Genomic DNA, 19,638 nt, shown 5'->3' with positions numbered 1-19,638 from the left:
ACACTTTTTTGACCGCTCCACACCTGGTCCAATCCATATACTATGGGGGGTGGACCTTGCTCTCACCTTCCCAAACTGGAAGTCGTCGAAATATTGCCGTTGGGGCTCCTCTGGAGAGCCCAAAAGTCCGTTCTAGCGGGAGCCGCCGAATGTGCGGCTTAGCTCAGCATCGCCGCAGCCGGAAGTCAGACAGATGATGTGTTGGGTGCTCTGCTACACAGACGAACCCACACGGTTGCGGATGGTACAACTCAGTTCTATTACGAACAATATTTACAGTGGTAAACTGGTTGCTGTGGTTCATTCATTACCTTTGAATCTGTGGGCCTATCCCTAACACTATCTTGGAGAGGCACTCAGCACATGGTGGATGTCTGAGTGGCTGGCTGTGAGCTCTGTGACAACAGAGAGACAGAGAGAGACAGAGAGGAGAGACAAAGGGAGAGTGGGAGAGGGAGAGAGGGCAACAGAGAAAGACAGGGGGCGATTCTCCCGAATGGAGCCCAAGTGTCCGCGCCGTCGTGATCGCCATCGCGTTTCACGGCGGCGTGAAACGGTCACGGGGATGCCCGATTCTGGCCCTCACAGGGGGCCAGCACGGCGCTGGAGTGGTTCACGCCGCTCCAGCCTCCCTTCCCGGCGGCAAATGGACGCCGCGCTAACCCGCGCATGCGTGGGGGACGTCTTCAGCGCGCCGGCCCCGACTCAACATGGCGTCGGTGTTCAGGGGCCGGCCGTGCAGGAAAGTAGGCCCGGAAAGGGGCGGGGGGGGGGGGGGGGGGGGGGGCTGGCCCGCCGATTGGTGGGCCCCGATCGCGGGCCAGACCCCATCGGAGGCCCCCGCCCGGGTACGGAGACCCCCCCCCCTCCCCACCCCAAGGCCGCCCCCCCGACCGTTCGCGCAGTGTTCCCGCCGGCAGCGACCAGGGGTGGATGGCGGCGGCGGGACTCTGTCGTGTCCGCGCGGCCGCTCGGTCCATCCGGGCCGGTGAATCGGCGGCCCCGCCGATTCCAGCGGTCCGTGCCGGCGCCGATTCTCCGCACCTCGGAGAGTCGCGCGCCGCCGTCGGGGCGCCGTGGGCGCGGTTGCGGCGATTCTCCGGCGTGGGGTTCGGAGAATCGCCACAACAGAGAGAGAGACAGAGAGACAGACAAAGAGATAGAGACACAGAGAGAGTGGGAGAGGGAGAGGGAGCAACAGAGAAATACAGAGGGAGAGAGAGAGACAGACAGACAGACAGAGGCAGAGAGAGAGAGAGAGACAGACAGCCAGAGAGAGAGAGATGGAAAGGTTGAGGGAGGGAATTCCAGAGCTCAGGGTTTCCAGGCTTATTATCCCGGCGCAGGAGGAGGTGGAGTTAATTCCGTGCAGCTCCAGGATCCACAGTCCTCCCCTTATCTCGTGCCCATTTCCTCCCCCCACTTCCGTCTGGTCTCGTCCAGTGGGGCCCTGGCCTTTTCGATAAGTCGTCCGCAGATGCCGCCACATTTGTCGTCCCCTAACCAATCCGGGCCCTATCGTCGTGTCCAGGAATATGTGTGTGTGGGCCTCTGGCCGAACGTTTTTCTCTCCTTGAGCAGAAAGTGACGCAGCTGCAGATATCTGAGCTCGTTCCCTTTCAGGGGTTGGAGCTTCTCTGTACGTTCCCCCAGGGTCACCAGTCTGTCATCCACGTACATGTCCCTCTGTCCTCCCCCCCCCCACGTACCAAATATGGCATCGATCCTCGACGGTGCAAACCTGTGGTTGTTGCGGATTACGGCCCCCTGAGGGCACCTCACCCAGTTCAGAATGGCGCCTAAACTAGTTCCATGTCTTTAGGGTGGCTACTACCTGATGCTCGATCAATGACTCCAGAAGTGAGATTGGATGACAATTGAAGGCTTTATTGGACTGGATGTTCCCCCAACAGCACAGGTACAGAATGCAGCTGCTGGGGAGACACAGGCTCTTATACTCCGCCTCACTGGGCGGAACCAGCAGGCAGCTTCACCAATGATATTGCTGTCGCAGGTACCTCCCACACCAATGGTCTTACAGCATCAACCTGGGTACCATAATACCCCTAATACCAACTACCACACTACCACTGGCCTCCTGGAGTGTGTGGAGGGTGGGGTGTGGGGGGACAGACGTCCCCGTGCAGGAGGCCTCCTCCATCTGGACCCAGTCCGCCTCCAGCTCCCTTATCCACACGCTCACCCTCTCCGTGTTGGCAGGCCAGTGGTAGAATAGAAAGTTTGGTCGGGCCAGGCCCTCGCTGTAGATTAGACTTACCTAACCTCGGAACTCTCCTCCTCTAGGCGAAGGCCTTGGTTAACTTGTCAACCCTGGTGAAGAAAGGTTTGGGGATGAAGGCTGGGAGTGATGTAAATACGAAGAGGAACCATGTTCATTTTGACCGCCTGTACCCTTCCAGCCTGTGAAAGAGGGAGCGAGTCCCATCTCTGCAGATCCCTCTTCACCTCCTCCACCAGGCTGGAGCTGCTCCATTTGTGGAGCCTCTTCCAGGTGTGGCCCACTTGGATCTCCAGGTACCTGAACTTGGTTTGGGTTACTATAAAAGGTAGCTCTTCCAGCTCCGCTCCTCCCTCGCGGGGGTTTACCGGGAAGATTTTGCTTTTCGGCAGCTTGCGTTTGTAACCTGAGAAGGCACCGAACTCCCTCAGGGGTCCGGTTATCTTTCCCATGTCAGGGGGTTCGACACGTAGAGGAGCAGGTCATCTGCACAGAGCGAGACTCTCTCTGCTCTCTGACCCCTCTCTCTCTCGAGGCCCGCCCGCCAATCCGCCAATCGAAGGGCGATAGCCAACGGCTCGATTGCCAACGCAAACAGGGGGCGGGATTCTCTCAGCCCGGGGCCGGGCCGGAGAATCCCCGCGACCGGGGGGGGGGGGGGGGGGGGGGGGGGGGGCGCTCCGATGTGGCCTGAACCGCTCCAGTGTTCAGAATTGCTGATCCTGAGGCCGTGTTTTCCACCTCCATGGGGTACGTCCATTCTACTCGATCGAAGGTTCCTCAGCGTCCAGGGAGACATCATCTCTGGGGCCCTCTCCCCGGAAGGGGTCATTATTACGGTCAGCGTGCGTCTGATGTTCGCTGTTAGCGGTCCTCCCTTCGCAAACCCGTCTGACCTTCCGCAATAACCTGTGGCAGGCAGCTCTCCAAACGCCTCAAGGTTTCCGCGTCAGGGTTTAAGAAAGAGACGGGCCTGTATGTCACTCACTCGGTCGGGTGTTTGTCCTTCTTGGGGATCAAAGAGATCGAGGCCTAGGCCAGCGTGGGCGGGAGGGCCCCCTTTGACAGTGAGTCGTTGAACATCTCCCACAGGTGCGGGGCCAGCGCTGCTGAGAATTGTCTGTAAATGTCTCCTGGGAACCCATCCGGTTCCGGAACTTTCCCTATTGGCATGGAATTGACACACTCCACGATTTCGCCCAGCCCTAGCGGTGCTCCCAGCGCCTGTTTCCTGCCCTCCCCACCACCGATATGTCCAGTCTGTCGAGGAACTGTTCCATCTCGAGGCCCCCCCAGGGGCTCGGAGGGGGATAGCCCTCAGTAAAAGTTCGTAAAGGCCTTAGTGACCTTGTTTGGATCCATTACCATCCATCTGTTGCTGTCCCTAAATTGAGCTATCTCTCTCGCGGCCGCCGGATATGGATGGTTGTAGAGTCTGGAGGAGGTTACAGAGATAGGGAGAGTTGTAGGGGTTGGAGGAGGTTACAGAGATAGGGAGGGTTGTAGGGGTTGGAGGAGGTTACAGAGATAGGGAGGGTTGTAGGGGTTGGAGGAGGTTACAGAGATAGGGAGAGTGTAGGGGCTGGAGGAGGTTACAGAGATAGGGAGGGTTGTAGGGGCTGGGGGTGGTTACAGAGATAGGGAGGGTTGTAGGGGTTGGAGGAGGTTACAGAGATAGGGAGGGTTGTAGGGGTTGGAGGAGGTTACAGAGATAGGGAGGGTTGTATGGGCTGGAGGAGGTTACAGAGATAGGGAGGGTTGTCGGGGCTGGAGGAAATTACAGAGATAGGGAAGGTTGTAGGGGCTGGAGCAGGTTACAGAGATAGGGAGTGTTGGAGGGGCTGGAGGAGGTTACAGAGATAGTGAGGGTTGTAGGGTTGTATTTTGCCGTATTCTCTGACAGTCCTCCTTGCTATCTGCAACTCCACCAATCTTAGTACAAATCTTAGTAGTAGGGCAGCACGGTAGCATTGTGGATAGCACAATTGCTTCACAGCTCCAGGGTCCCAGGTTCGATTCCAGCTTGGGTCACTGTCTGTGCGGAGTCTGCACATCCTCCCTGTGTGTGCCTGGGTTTCCTCCGGTTTCCTCCCACAGTCCAAAGATGTGCAGGTTAGGTGGATTGGCCACGCTAAATTGCCCTTAGTGTCCAAAATTGCCCTTAGTGTTGGGTGGGGTTACTGGGTTATGGGGATAGGGTGGCGGTGTTGACCTTGGGTAGGGTGCTCTTTCCAGGAGCCGGTGCAGACTCGATGGGCCGAATGGCCTCCTTCTGCACTGTAAATTCTATGAGTGCCACCTGCAAACTTGCTAATCAGACCACCTATACCTTCGTCCAGATCATTTATGTATATCACAAACAACAGTGGTCCGAGCACGGATCCCTGTGGAACACCACTAGTCACCTTTCTCCATTTTGAGACACTCCCTTCCCCCACTACTCTCTGTCTCCTGTTGCCCAGCCAGTTCTTTATCCATCTCGCTCGTACACCCTGAACCCCATACGACTTCACTTTGTCCATCAACCTGCCGTGGGAAATTGCCAGAGGCAATTTAGCGTGGCCAATCCACCTACCCTGCAAGAAAAGCCTGCCTGTGGCGGCTTTTTGGGCGAGATCCGTACCGATATTCACTTTGCCAACGTTTCGGGCCTTGTTCTTCGCCAGTCAAACCCAAGCTTCGAAATGTTTTCATCACACGGGAGCTGAACCCGCCAATGAGACTGGCTCAGAGATCGGGCCGCCATTTTGTAAGGGTGCCCCAATCTCGAAGTGACCTTGAGGGTCCCCCACACCTCTATCCACAGGTAATGACACCCTCGTCTTGGGCACATGGGACGTTATGGGCCAGGGTTTAGAGAACCCCAAAGTGTATCATGGAGTTCACCTGACCCACAACTTTTAATAGATTGTGGTTATGGGGAGCACACGGGCCTACCTTATAGGTGTGATGCAACAGCGAGTTAAAGTACTTTTAAATTAAAACAATGTTTATTTATGAAACCAGTTAACGCTTTATAAACCCACAGTAAACATCTGAACAACTATCAACACCAATAAATCCCCCGAAGAATACAGTACTCTATAAGTAACTCTTAATCTTTCCTTGCAACGTCCGTAAGACAAAAAAGGAACCCCTTTACAGAAAGACGTCAGGTTTAACTTCTCGACTGAGACATGTACCACGTTGAAATCCTCAAATGAGCTGAAGTCAGGCTTTAGTTTGCAGAGAGAGATCCTTACACAGCTCCTCGCAGCTATCCAGCTCTCCAAACAAAACTAAAACACACCCTGCAGCAAACAGCCTAAAACGAAAGTAAAGCATACAGACAGCCCAGCTCCACCCACTCTCTGACATCACTGCAGCTCTCTAATAAACACCCATTTCTTAAAGGTACACCCACTACAGCTATTCTATAAAAACACCCATTTCTTAAAGGTACACCCACTACAGCTATTCTATAAAAACATCCATTTCTTAAAGGTACTCTCACATGACAATGGGCTTTACCCTACGGCACCCCCCCCACTCTTCCAAGTAAGGACACCCTGCTATGGGGTCGCTGAGGGTGTCCAACCCTTTTCAGGCCTCCCCACCCACGGTTTTGGGCACCGCCCCCCCTTCACGACACCCACTTTCATACCCGCTCTTCACCCCCCCCCTCCCCCCCCCCCACACACACTTTCATAAATCTCCACTTTCATGGGCAGTACCCCGACCCATGGCAGTGCCACTCTGACAATGTCCCTTCCAGCCTGGCAGTGTCACCTGGGCCCCTTGCAGTGCCTGATGGCCAGTGCCAAGGTGTCAGAGGGATAGCTAGGGTGCCACTATGCCCTGTCTCCAACCACCCAGGGGACTCCAATGGGCAACCCCCCCCAGGTGCCGTTAGGCCTGGTCCATGTTTGCCTGGACCAGTACTATAAAGGGTGCCCTGGCAAGGCCTCACTGGGAAGGCGGTTAGTTTCTGGGCTCTGGGAGAATCGGGCGAATGTATATTTAAGTGAGCCTAGGGGGTGAGATCCAGAACGCGACATCTCACGAGGTTTGGTTGAATCTCGCGAGAAGTCTCGAGCGTCACGAATCACACGATAGGCCTCTCGCGAGAATCAACGGCCTCGCCCCGACACCAAGTAGGGCGCGACGAGGCAGCTGAATCGCGCCCAATGTCCCTGATGATCTACTCCTCAGAAATCATAACAAAAATCCATTCGGCTTGTCCTTTTAAACAGAAATAAGGTTTGAAATAAGGATGATCTCATGTTTTATGATGCTTTAATTACCCCTTCTTTGGCCACAGTGTCTGCCTGTCTTTTAGACCAGGATTTTAAAAAACAATTACACACACACCCTAACCCGGACCTTTAACCCTTACTGCACCAGATACAAATAAAACGGAATATATCTGAAATCCCGACATTCATTGCAATCTTCCATCTTCCATCATCAATTTTCCAGACACTCTCTATCGCACCAACGCCCAACTCTGTTCATTCTTTTCTTTTTCAAAAAAGAATAGAAATTCGTACTATCTGTACTCATATTCCTGGCTAGATCTCTCTCGTACTCTAATTTCCCCTCCGTGCTAATCCTTCCAGCATCCTTTGGCGTTCCTTGTTTCCATCCAATCTTCTGTCCTGCCACTTGGCTTGGTGCATCCATCTGCTTAGTCTCTTCAAGTTTGACTCGGCCATTATAGCTCCTCGTTGACCAGGGAGACGATGTGTCCATCCCTCGGAGCTTTTCTTCCTCATTGGACGCGTTATGGGTTTGGGGCGGGGGGGGCGGGGGGCGCGGGGAGCTAGACGAGCTGAACGGTTGCGGAGAGCGGAGCATTGGGGCAGTCAGGTCTGTCGGGGGTGGGGGAGGAGGGGGGGGCGGGGGAGGGGGGGTCGGTGCCCGGGGTCAGAGCCAGGGGGGAGGACTTCGGAAGCTGGGATGAACTTGTGCGCGGGATGGGATGGGAAAATGGCACGCACGTGGACCTCATCGAGGGAATGAGGGAGGGAGGGAGCAGAACGCACGGGCATGTTTACAAACAAATATGCACAATATGAGTGGGAGGAAGCTGTTCCGACCGCTTCAGGCCTACTTCGCCAGTCAATACGATTGTGTCCAATCCATATGTGTTGTGTTCCACAGTACCCCGTCTATTACAGCCCCCCCCGCCCGCCTGAAAACCTCCAGGGCGGGATTCTCCCATCCCGCGGCAGAGTGTCCACGCCGTCGTAACCGCCGTCGCGTTTTACGACGGCATGAAGGGGCCGCTACCAGGAGTAATTCTGGCCCCTCCAGGGGGCCAGCCCGGCGCTGGAACGGTTCGCGCCGCTCCAGCTGCCGATCCCAGCGTGAACTGGCACCGCGGGATCCGCGCATGCGCGGTGGCCTCCTTCAACGCGCCGGCCCCGACGCAACATGGCGCAGGAGTACAGGGGCCGGCGCGTAGGAAAAGTGGCCGAGGGGGACAGAGAGGCCGGCCCGCCGATCGGTGGGCCCCGATCGTGGGCCAGGCCGCATCGGAGCACCCCCCCCCCCCCCAGCGTCGGAACCCCCTCCCCCACCACAGGCTGCCACCCGACCCGTACAGGCAGAGTTCCCGCCGGCCCAGATCAGGTGTGGGCGGCGCCGGTGGGACTCAGCGTTTTAACTGCGGCCACAACCGGCGGCGTGCCAGACACGCCGGCGCCAGTGGTGCCGATTCTCCGCACCAATCGCGTGCCGGCGTCGGGGCGGCGTGGCCCGGGCTGAGAGAATCCCGCCCCAGATTTCCGTGCCCGACGAGAATCTATCAACCCCGCCTTAAAAATATTCGGTGCCCCACCCCTCTTCGTAGGCCTCCACTGCCTTCCGAGGCAGAAAGTTCTAAAGTCGGGCTGAGACATAACGTCCTCATTTTTCTGTCGGATTCTTCCCGTAATTAAGGAATCCATTTGGCTTCTGGACGACACGCCGTACCTGCGTGCTAACGTCTCGGGACACTCCGCCCGAGAACGCCCAGATTCCTCTGCACCTTGGAATTCTGCAGTCCTTCCCCTTTCAAGCAACATTCTGCTCTTTTATTCTTCCTTCCCAAGCGACCAACTTCTCACTCCATCAGCCTTGTTTTAAACTAAATTTAGACGACCCAATTCTTCCCCCCCCCCCCACCACAATTAAGGGGAAATTTGGCGTGGCCAATCCACCTAACCAGCACATCTTTGGGTTGTGGGGGCGAGACCCACGCAAACACGGGGAGAATGTGCAAACACCACACGGACAGTGACCCGGGGCCGTGATCGAACCCGGGTCCTCGGCACCGTGAGGCGGCAGTGCTAACCACTGCGCCGCCCTCCATTAGCCTTCTTGGTCATTTGCCGCACCAGCCTGCGAACGTTTCGTGACTCCTGCCCTCGATCTCCCAGATCCCTCTGTTGTCAATAGGCACACACTGAACGCTGGCATAGAAACAGAGAAGCTAGGAGCAGGAGGAGGCCATTCGGCCCTTCCAACCTGCTACGCCATTCATTGTGATCATGGCTGATCATCCAAATCAATAGCCTAATTCCGCCTCCCCCCCCGTATCCTTTGACCCACTTCGCCATGAGTGCTATATCTAACTGCTTCTTGAAAACATACAGGGCGCGATTCTCGCTGCCCGGGCCGGAGAATCGCCGCAACCGCGCCACGCCGCCCCGACGCCTGCGCGCCATTCTCCGAGGTGCGGAGAAGCGGCTCCATTTGCGCCGGCGGGTTTGGCATGGCCCCGCATGGGCCGAGCGGCCGCTCGGAAACAGCAGAGTGCGGCCGGCGCCGTTCACTCCTGGTCGTTGCCGGCGGGAACCCTGCGCGAAGGGTCGGGGGGGGGGGTCGGCCTGTGGGGCGGGGAAAAGGGCTCCTTCACCGGGGTGGGGGGGGGGGGGGCCTCCGATGGGGTCTGGCCCGCGATCGGGGCTCACCGATCGGCGGGCTGGCCTCCCCCCCCCCCCCACACACTTTGTTGCGCTTCCGGCCCCAGAACCCCCGCGCCATGTTGCGTCGGGGCCGGAACGTCCCGTGAGTCTACCGCGCATGCGCGGGCTGGCGCCGCCCCCAGTCCGCGGCCAGGATGTAAGGCTGGAGCGGCGTGAATCGCTCCAGCGTCGTGGTGGGGGGCAGAATCGCTACTGCCCGTGCCCGGCTCGCGGCGTGGTGAAACGCGACAGCGTTCACGACGGCGCGGACACTTAGTCCCGCGATCGGTGAATCGCGCCCCCTCTGTTTTGACTTCCTGTGGTAACGGATTCCACAGGCCCACCACTCTCTGGGTGTAGAAATGTCTCCTCATCTCTGTCCTAAATTCCCCGTATCCTCAGACTGTGCCCCCTGGTTCTGGACACCCCCACCATCGGGAACAACCTTCCTGCATCGACCCCGTCCAGTCCTGTTAGAGGTTTATAGGTTTCTGTGAGATCCCCCCTCATTCTTCTCAATTCCAGCGAATACAATCCCTTTTAAAAAATATTTTTATTCAAGAATTCTCATGTATACAAACAAAAGCAGAAGGACAAACAATTCAATATACAACCAATGCCCACACTCCTCCTGCTTCACTAATACCGCCCCTCCTCACATCCCGCTGCCCCATTTTAACCCCCCCCCCGCACACTGACCCCGCAAACCTCCTTAAAGAAATCAATAAACGGCTTCCACCTCCGAGCGAACCCACCCGCCGACTCCCTCAGGACGAACTTGACCTTCTCCAGGCCCAGGAATTCCACGAGCTTCCGAATACCGCCGACCGTGCAAGACCCGTCTCCGGGCTATCAGGGAGGCCTAGGCCCAGGCCCGGGGCCTCGCTCACCCCCTGGACTCCCGGGTCTCCCGACACTCCGAATATCGCTACCTCTGGACACGGGACCATCCCCACCCCCAGCATCCCGGGTCCGTGGGCTGCGCCCGCCATGTAGCACGGGAAGGCCGCTGTAGGCCGTCGTGCTACGTGCACGGCCACGGACCCGGCAATTCTCCGGGGAGTCGAGCCGGGTGCTCTACGCTGCCTCCCTGCTCGCCGCCGGCGTAGGGACATAGGGCGGGATTCTCCAATCCCGTTTTCCGACGGCGTGAACGGGCCACTCCCACGACTAATTCTGGCCCCTCCAGGGGGCCAGCACGGCGCTGGAGCGGTTTGCGCCACTCCAGCTGCCGATCCCGGCGCGATCCGCGCATGCGCCGTGGCCTCCTTCAACGCGCCGGCCCCGGCGCAACATGGCGCAGGGCTACAGGGGCCGGTGCGTAGGAAAGGAGGCCCCCAGCCAGAGAGGCCGGCCCGCCGATCAGTGGGCCCCGATCGTGGGCCAGGCCGCATCGGAGGGCCCCCCCCGGGGTCGGACCCCCATCCCCCCACCCCCAAAAGCCGCCACTCGACCCTGACACGCCCAGAGCAGGTTAGAACGGCGCCGGCGGGACTCGGCTCTTTTCTTACGGCCGCTGGGCCACACCTAACCTCTACCCAGCGAATATAATCCTAACCGACTCAATATCTCTTCACATCTGTCCCGCCATCCCAGGACTCAGTCTGGTAAACCTTCGCTGCTCTCCCTCGAGAGCAAGAACATCCTTCCTCAGATAAGGAGACCAAAACTGCTCACAATACTCCAGGTGAGGCCTCACCAAGGCCCTGTATAACTGCTGACCAGGTGGAGGTGGGCCTGGGCGAACAACCCTGATGCACTGTCCTGAGAATCTCCCAGAATCCACTTCAACCTCTCAAGGAAGTTAAGATTGTCCTCGCAAGATACCAGACCAAGGAGGTCAGGAGGCCACAGGACGGTTTTTTAAGAAATAGTGTATTTTCTGAATAATGTTGTTTACTCCACATAGAATAACAGATTTGCTCTCGAACGTGCCGCCCTTACTTATTATTCAGGCAGTAAGATGAGAGAGAGAGTGAGAGAGAGCGGGAGAGAGGTGGGGAAAGAGAGAGAGGGAGACTGAGAGGGGGAGAGAGAGAGGGGGAGACTCAGAAGGAGTCCGAGAGAGAGGAAGAGGGGGGGGGGAGAGAGAGGGAGGGAGACTGAGAGGGAATTCGAGGGCAGCACGGTAGCACTGTGGTTAGCACTGTTGCTTCACAGCTCCAAGGTCCCAGGTTCGATTCCCGGCTTGGATCACTGTCTGTGCGGGGTCTGCACGTTCTCCCCGTGTCTCTGTGGGTGCTCCGGTTTCCTCCCTGTAGCACAATCAATCACTCACGAGATGAGATGAGAAGGAGTCGAACGATGGCTTTATTACACAGACGTGTTCCCAGCAGCACAGTTACAGAATGCGGCTGCTGGGAGAACCCGTGCTCTTATATTCCGCCTTACTGGGTGGAGCCAGCAGGCAGCTGATCCAATCGGGATCCAGTGCCTATCCACCAATAGCCTCTCGGCATCCCAGGGTACCTTAATACCCTAATACATACCACCACATTCACCCCTTGTTAAAAAGGAACCCGGCGGGGTAGTGGGTCGTATGGTGGTAGAGGTTTCCAGAGTCGGTACCTAGGATGCCGCTAACACGGCGGCTATGCTCCGACATTAACTACTTACAATGCCGCTTTTACTGGGCAACCCAAAAAAATATTTACAGAGGCAAATCTCGCTTCATTATACAGATTTGATGAGTCGAATGGGTGCCCTGGTCATCCTTGCTGATCGTCTTAGCCCCGGTGGTGAAGCAGGCGCCGGTTCCGGCCTTGTCGTCTCTGGGAGCGTCGCAATGTCTCGTCCCATTCCAATATCCCTATTCAGGGCCGGGGAAAGGACCGATCCACCCTGGAAGGGGGCTGCTGTGGGGTGCGCCGGCGGGAGGGAGGGGGTGATTCGTGTTGGGGGGGGGGTGTGCGTGGCTCCAGAGGGGGTAACTGGTCTTGGGGGGCGGGGGGGGGGGGGCTCCGGCGGATGCCAGTTCCCGCAGGGAGACCGTGTCCTGTCGGCTGTCGGGGTACGCCACGTAGGCGTATTGAGGGTTCGCGTGGAGGAGATGAACCCTCTCGACCAACGGGTCCGATTTGTGCGCCCGCACGTGCTTTCGGAGCAGGATGGGTCCCGGGGCTGCCAGCCAGGTCGGCAGCGACGTTCCAGAGGAGGACTTCCTAGGGAAGACAAGGAGGCGCCCGTGAGGTGTTTGATTCGTTGTTGTACAAAGCAGCGACCGGATGGGGTGGAGGGCGTCCGGGAGGACTTCCTGCCAGCGGGAAACTGGGAGATTTCTGGACCGCAGGGCCAGTAGGACGGTCTTCCAGACCGTGCCGTTCTCCCTCTCTACCTGACCGTTTCCCCGGGGGTTGTAACTGGTCGTCCTGCTCGAGGCGATGCCCTTGCTGAGCAGGAATTGACGCAGCTCGTCACTCATGAAGGAGGACCCCCTGTCGCTATGGATGTAGGCGGGAAAACCGAACAGGGTAAAGATGGTGCCGAGGGCTCTAATGACCGTGGATGCGGTCATGTCGGGACAGGGGATGGCGAATGGGAACCGGGAGTATTCGTCAATCACGTTCAGGAAGTACGTGTTGTAATCGGTGGAGGGGAGGGGGCCTTTGAAGTCCAGACTGAGGCGTTCAAAGGGACGGGAAGCCTTTATCAGGTGCGCTTTCTCTGGCCGGTAGAAGTGCGGTTTGCATTCTGCGCAGATTTGTCAGTCCCTGGTGGCTGTTCTGACCTCCTCGATGGAGTAGGGCAGGTTGCGGGTCTTTACGAAGTGATAGAACCGAGTGACCCCGGTTGGCAGAGGTCCTCGTGGAGGGTTCGGAGACGGTCCACTTGTGTGTTGGCACACGTGCCGCGGGATAGGACATCGGAAGGCTCGTTCAGCTTTCCGGGACGGTACAAGATCTCGTAGTTGAAGGTGGAGAGTTTGATCCTCCACCGCAAGATCTTGTCGTTCTTGATCTTGCCCCGCTGTGCATTATCGAACATGACGGCAACCGACCGTTGGTCAGTGAGGAGAGTGAATCTCCTACCGGCCAGGTAATGCCTCCAATGCCGCACAGCTTCCACTATGGCTTGGGCCTCCTTTTCCACTGAGGAGTGGCAAATTCCTGAAGCGTGGAGGGTGCGTGAAATAAAGGCCACGTGTCTGCCCGCTTGGTTGAGGGTGGCCGCCAGAGCTACGTCAGACGCGTCGCTCTCAACTTGGAAGGGGAGGGACTCGTTGCTTGCGTGCATCTTGGCCTTTGCGATGGGGCTTTGATGGGGCTGAAGGCCTGGCGGGCCTCTGTCGACAGGGCAAGACCGTGGACTGGATTAGCGAACGGGCCTTGTCCACGTAGTTGGGGACCCACTAGGCGTAATAAGAGATGAAGCCCAGGCAGCGTTTCAGAGCATTGGAGCAGTGGGGGGAGGGGGAACTCCATGAGGGGGCGCATGCGTTCGGGGTCGGGGCCTATCACGTCATTTCGCACTACGTAGCCCAGGATGGCTAGGCGGTCGGTGCTAAACACACATTTCTCCCTGTTGTAAGTGAGATTCAGGGCGTTTGCGGTCTGGAGGAATTTGCGGAGGTTCGCGTCGTGGTCCTGCTGGTCGTGGCCGCAGATGGTGACGTTGTCGAGATACGGGAACGTGGCCCGCAAACCGTACCGATCAACCATTCGGTCCATTTCCCGTTGGAAGACCGAGACCCCGTTAGTGACGCCGAATGGAACCCTTAAAAAATTATAGAGCCGCCCATCTGCTTCGAAAGCAGTGTATTTTCGGTCGCTCGGGTGGATGGGGAGCTGGTGATAGGCGGACTTAAGGTCCACTGTGGAAAAGACCTTGTACTGTGCAATCCGATTGACCATGTTGGATATGCGGGGGAGAGGGTACGCACCCAGCTGTGTGTACCTATTGATGGTTTGACTATAGTCTACGACCATCCTCTGCTTCTCCCCGGTCTTTACAACTACCACCTGGGCTCTCCAGGGACTATTGCTGGCCTGAATTATGCCTTCCTTCAGCAGCCGCTGGACTTCTGACCGGATAAAAGATCGGTCCTGGGCGCTGTACCGTCTGCTCCTAGTGGCGACTGGTTTGCAATCCGGGGTGAGGTTCGCGAACAGGGAAGGCGGATCGACCTCGAGGGTCGCGAGGCTGCAAATAGTGAGTGGGGGGAGAGGGCCGCCGAATTTAAACGTTAAGCTCTGGAGATTGCACTGAAAATCCAATCCCAGGAGTGTGGCAGCTCAGAGGTGGGGAAGGACGTACAGCCGGTAGTTTCTGAACTCCCTCCCCTGCACCGCGAGGTTCGCGATGCAGAACCCTTTTATCTCTACTGCCGCCAGAAATTTTTTTTGATTACTCGGGTGGATCGGAAGGGAACAGCGTCTTACCGTATCAGGATGTATAAAACTCTCCGTGCTCCCAGAGTCGATCAGGCAGGGCGTCTCGTACCCGTTTACGAATATCGTTGTTGATGCCGTTTGGAGCATTCGGGGCCACGACTGGTCCAGGATCACCAAAGCCAGTCGTCATTGCTGCACTGGGGCGTTTTCTTCAGGCCCCGTGTGGCCATCCATCCCGGGGTCCTTAGACGTCAGCCAAGATGGCGGCGTCCACGGGTCGCACAGGGTCGGGGGTGGGCAAGATGGCGCCTCCCATGGATCGCACGATGCCGGCGGGGGGGGGGGCAAAATGGTGGCGCCCATCCCTCCCGCGTGGAGTCCGGGACGCAAAATGGCGTCGCCCGTTGGCCGCACATGGATCGCTGGGGGGGGGGGGGGTTGAGTTTGGGGTTCTCCCCCGGAGATTGCAGCTACCCCCCGGGCCTGGCACACAGCGACGAAATGCCCCTTTTCCCGCACCCTTTACAGAGCGAGCCGGGCAGCGCATCCGGGGGTGTTTCCCCTGCCCGCAAAAGTAGCAGCGGGGCCCTCCCCCCCGGGTGATCCGCTGCTCTGGCAGCGCAGGCCTGCGGGGGTTGCGGCCGTGGTCCACGGTGCCCAAGGGGCTGCCGCGTGGTCGGGGGCATAGGCGCGGGCATTCTGTGATGCCACATCAAACGAGGCTGCGAGGGCCCGTGCCTCTTTGAGGCCTAGTGTGTCTCTTTCAAGCAATCGCTGGCGAATTTGGGATGAAAGCATACCTGCCACGAACGCATCTCGGATCAGCAGCTCTGTGTGTTCATTGGCCGCCACCGATGGGCAGTTGCGTTTCTCCCCAGTATCAACAGTGCATTGTAGAATCTGCTATTTTATGTGGGATCTGCCGTCTCGTCGCAAGCTGGTGGCGTGCGTAGACCTGGTTGACGGGCCGAACGTAGATTCCTATCGCGATCGCCGTCGGGAAATCGTCCGCATCTTCTATGAGCGTGTAGATATCAGGGCTCACCCTGGCAAGCAGGACCTGGATTTTCTGTTCCTCTGTAGGTATGCCGGGGGCTGTTCGGAGGTATCCCTGGAAACACGCTAACCAATGTTTAAAAGTGGCCGCTGCGTTTGCCACGTGGGGGCTGATTCGCAGACACTCCGGCATGATTCGGAGCTCCATGTCCTTAAATGTTTGCGTAATAAATTGTAGCACAATCAATCACTCACGAGACGAGATGAGAAGGAGTCAAACGATGGCTTTATTACGCAGACTTGTTCCCCAGCAGCACAGAATGCGGCTGCTGGGAGAACCCGGGCTCTTATACTCCGCCTTATTGGGTGGAGCCAGCAGGCGGCTGATCCAATCGGGATCCAGTGTCTATCCACCAATAGCCTCTCAGCATCCTAGGGTACCTTAATACCCCTAATACATAGCACCACACTCCCACAGTCCAAAGATGTGCAGGTTAGGTGGATTGGCCGTGATAAATTGCCCTTAGTGTCCAAAAGGTGGGGTGGGGGTGAGGTTACTGGGTTACGGGGATGGGGTGGAGGTGTGGGCTTGGGTAGGGTGCTCTTTCCAAGGGTCCTTGCAGACTCGATGGGCCGAATGGCCTCCTTCTGCACAGTTAATTCTATAATTCTATGATTCTATGAGAGAGGCGGAGAGAAAGAGAGAGGGAGACAGATAGAGTGAGAGAGGAGAGAGGGGGAGAGCAAGAGGTAGGGAGACTGAGAGGGAGTTCGTGAGAGAGGGAGAGTGAGAGAGAGGGAGAGGGAGAGTGGGAGAGAGAGAGAGGGAGAAGGCAAGAGAGGGGGAGAGAAAGGGAGGGAGACTGAGTGGGAGTTCAGGAGAAAGGGTGAGGAGGAGTGAGAGGGAGGGAGATTGCGAGGGAGTGAGAGAGGAGAGATGGAGAGAAAGAGGGAGGGAGATTGAAAAGGACTTTGAGAGAAAGGGCGAGGTAGAGACAGAGAGAGGGAGAGTGAGACAGGGAAAGAGACAGAGCGAGCGAGAGAGTGAGACAGAGGTATAGAGCGAGAGACACAGAGAGACACAGAGAGCGAGAGCAAGAGACAGAAAGAACGAGAGAGAGAGACAGAGAGAGAAAGAGACAGAGCGAGAGAGACAGAGGGAAAAATCAGAGAGAGAGTGAGAGAGAGGGAGAGGGAGACAGAGAGAGAGACAGAGAGAGAGAGAGAGACAGACAGAGAGAGAGAGAGACAGGGAAAGAGTGACAGAGAGAGAGAGAGAGAGGGACAGAGAAAGAGAGACAGAGAGAGGGAGACAGAGAGAGAGAGAGGGGAGACAGAGAGAGAGAAAGAGGGACAGAGAGCGAGAGACAGAGAGAGAGAGAGACAGAGAGAGAGAGGGAGACAGGGAGAGAGTGACAGAGTGAGAGAGAGAGACAGAGAGGGACCGAGAGAGAGAGAGAGAGAGACAGGGAGAGAGGGACAGAGAGAGAGAGAGAAAGAGAGAGAGAAACAGGGAGAGAGGGACAGAGAGAGAGGAACAGAGTGAGAGACAGAGAGAGAGAGACACAGTGAGAGAGAGAAACAGGGAGAGAGGGACAGAGAGAGAGGGACAGAGTGAGAGAGAGAGAGACACAGTGAGAGAGAGAAACAGGGAGAGAGGGACAGAGAGAGAGAGACAGAGAGAGAGAGAGAGAGAAACAGGGAGAGAGGGACAGAGAGAGAGGGACAGAGTGAGAGACAGAGAGAGAGAGAGAGAGACACAGTGAGAGAGAGAAACAGGGAGAGAGGGACAGAGAGAGAGAGACAGAGAGAGAGAGAGAGAGAAACAGGGAGAGAGGGACAGAGAGAGAGAGAGAGAGAGAAACAGGGAGAGTGGGACAGAGAGAGAGACAGAGACAGAGAGAGAGAGAGAAACAGGGAGAGAGGGACAGAGTGAGAGAGAGAGACAGGGAGAGACAGACAGGGGGAATTAAAGCGAGACAGAGAGTGAGAGCGTGACAGGGAGCAGAGAGAGAGAGGGACGAAGAGATGGAGAGACAGAAGGAGAGAATGTGTTGATGGGCGTGGGGAGAGATTCGGAGGGGGTGTGTGGATGATGTTTGAAGGGTAGCTGCTTGCACCAGTAACCAGGGTGGCCCCGCCCACATCTGCTCTCATTTCTAGAGACCGCCCCATCGGAGAGGGGTGATATTCCGGCGGAAGAGCAGAGCGGGGGCAAGGGTGAGGCCATGCCCGGACCGCAGCAGGAGGAGCGGATGGAGGCGAGGCAGGCTGGCAGCCGGATGTCCATGTCCTTGGCTGCCGATACGAGTGAGACGAGGTCGAAGTCCTCGGCGGAAGGGAGCGACGAGGCCTTGGCGCAGGACGGGTCCTGGGAGCACAATGAGCAGGAAGCCGAGGACGCAGCTCTGCGCGTGCTTTGGCAGTCAGGCCACGGGCACAGCGACCCAGACATGGAGTACGAGTCATCACTGGAGGAGCAGGACCATGTGGTAGACAACATCTAGGGGCTGGCGAGGCGGGGTTGTGGGAGATGTGGGTGGGGGAGGGGGTCAGTTGTACCTCAGAGAATCTCAACTGCAGCACTGGGTCGGATGGAGGACCGTGGGTTCGAGACCCAAGTCCAGTGACGTGAGCCTCAGAAACTAGGCCCAATGGACACCCATTCCACCTCCCATATCAGTATCAGTGCTGAGGGAGCACATTCTCCCCGTGTTTGCGTGGGTTTCGCCCCTACAACCCAAAAGGATGTCCAGGGTAGGTGGATTGGGCACGTTAAATTGCCCCTTAATTGGAAAAAATGAACTGGGTATTCTAAATTTAAAAACAAAACTATTGGAACGTCAGTGCTGAGGGAGCGCCGCACTGTCGGAGGGTCAGTGCTGAGGGAGCGCCGCACTGTCGGAGGGTCAGTGCTGAGGGAGCGCCGCACTGTCGGAGGGTCAGTGCTGAGGGAGCACCGCACTGTCAGAGGGTCAGTGCTGAGGGAGCACCGCACTGTCGGAGGGTCAGTACTGAGGGAGCACCGCACTGTCGGAGAGTCAGTGTTGAGGGTGCGCCGCACTGTCAGAGGGTCAGTGCTGAGTGAGTGCCGCACTGTCGGAGGGTCAGTACTGAGGGAGCACCGCACTGTCGTAGGGTCAGTGCTGAGGGAGTGCCGCACTGTCGGAGGGTCAGTACTGAGGGAGTGCCGCACTGTGGGAGGGTCCGTGCTGAGGGAGCACCACACTGTCGGTGGGTCAATGCTGAGGGAGCACCGCACTGTCGGAGGGTCAGTACTGAGGGAGCGCCGCACTGTGGGAGGGTCAGTGCTGAGGTTGCGCAGCACTGTCGGAGGGTCAGTGCTGAGGGAGCGTCGCACTGTCGGAGGGTCAGTGCTGAGGGAGCGCGCACTGTCGGAGGGTCAGTGCTGAGGGAGCACCGCACTGTCGGAGGGTCAGTGCTGAGGGAGCACCGCACTGTCGGAGGGTCAGTGCTGAGGGAGCGCCGCACTGTCGGGGGGTCAGTGCTGAGGGAGCACCGCACTGTCGGAGGGTCAGTGCTGAGGGAGCCCCGCACTGTCGGAGGGTCAGTGCTGAGGGAGCACCGCACTGTCGGAGGGTCAGTGCTGAGGGAGCACCGCACTGTCGGAGGGTCAGTGCTGAGGGAGCACCGCACTGTCGGAGGGTCAGTGCTGAGGGAGTGCCGCACTGTCGGAGGGTCAGTGCTGAGGGAGCCCCGCACTGTCGGAGGGTCAGTGCTGAGGGAGCACCGCACTGTCGGAGGGTCAGTACTGAGGGAGCACCGCACTGTCGGAGGGTCAGTGCTGAGGGAGCACCGCACTGTCGGAGAGTCAGTGCTGAGGGAGCGCCGCACTGTCGGAGGGTCAGTGCTGAGGGAGCACCGCACTGTCGGAGGGTCTGTGCTGAGGGAGCCCCGCACTGTGGGAGGGTCAGTGCTGAGGGAGCGCCGCACTGTCGGAGGGTCAGTGCTGAGGGAGCGCCGCTCTCTCTCACTCTCAGTCTCTCTCCCTCTCAGTCTCTCTCCCTCTCAGTCTCTCCCTCTCAGTCTCTCTCCCTCTCAGTCTCTCTCACTCTCAGTCTCTCCCTCTCAGTCTCTCTCACTCTCAGTCTCTCCCTCTCAGTCTCTCTCTCTCTCAGTCTCT

General features: G+C 57.8%; 1 protein-coding gene across 3 annotated transcripts in view; it reads left to right on the top strand.

Annotated features, from left to right (window-relative positions):
• The window catches only part of LOC140398955 (uncharacterized), a 589,803-nt gene that overhangs the window by 35,011 nt on the left and 535,154 nt on the right, over positions 1-19,638 (top strand). For all 3 annotated transcript variants that reach the window (XM_072487952.1, XM_072487954.1, XM_072487953.1), the window contains one exon: positions 17,658-17,986. In XM_072487952.1, coding sequence (XP_072344053.1) covers positions 17,658-17,986 — 329 coding nt within the window. The remainder of the gene's footprint in view (positions 1-17,657; positions 17,987-19,638) is intronic.

Source organism: Scyliorhinus torazame, chromosome 22 (assembly GCF_047496885.1).
Source record: "Scyliorhinus torazame isolate Kashiwa2021f chromosome 22, sScyTor2.1, whole genome shotgun sequence".
Taxonomy (NCBI): Eukaryota; Metazoa; Chordata; class Chondrichthyes; order Carcharhiniformes; family Scyliorhinidae; genus Scyliorhinus; species Scyliorhinus torazame.
The sequence above is the reverse complement of the archived record's forward strand: the minus strand, read 5'-3'. Positions and strand labels throughout refer to the sequence as shown.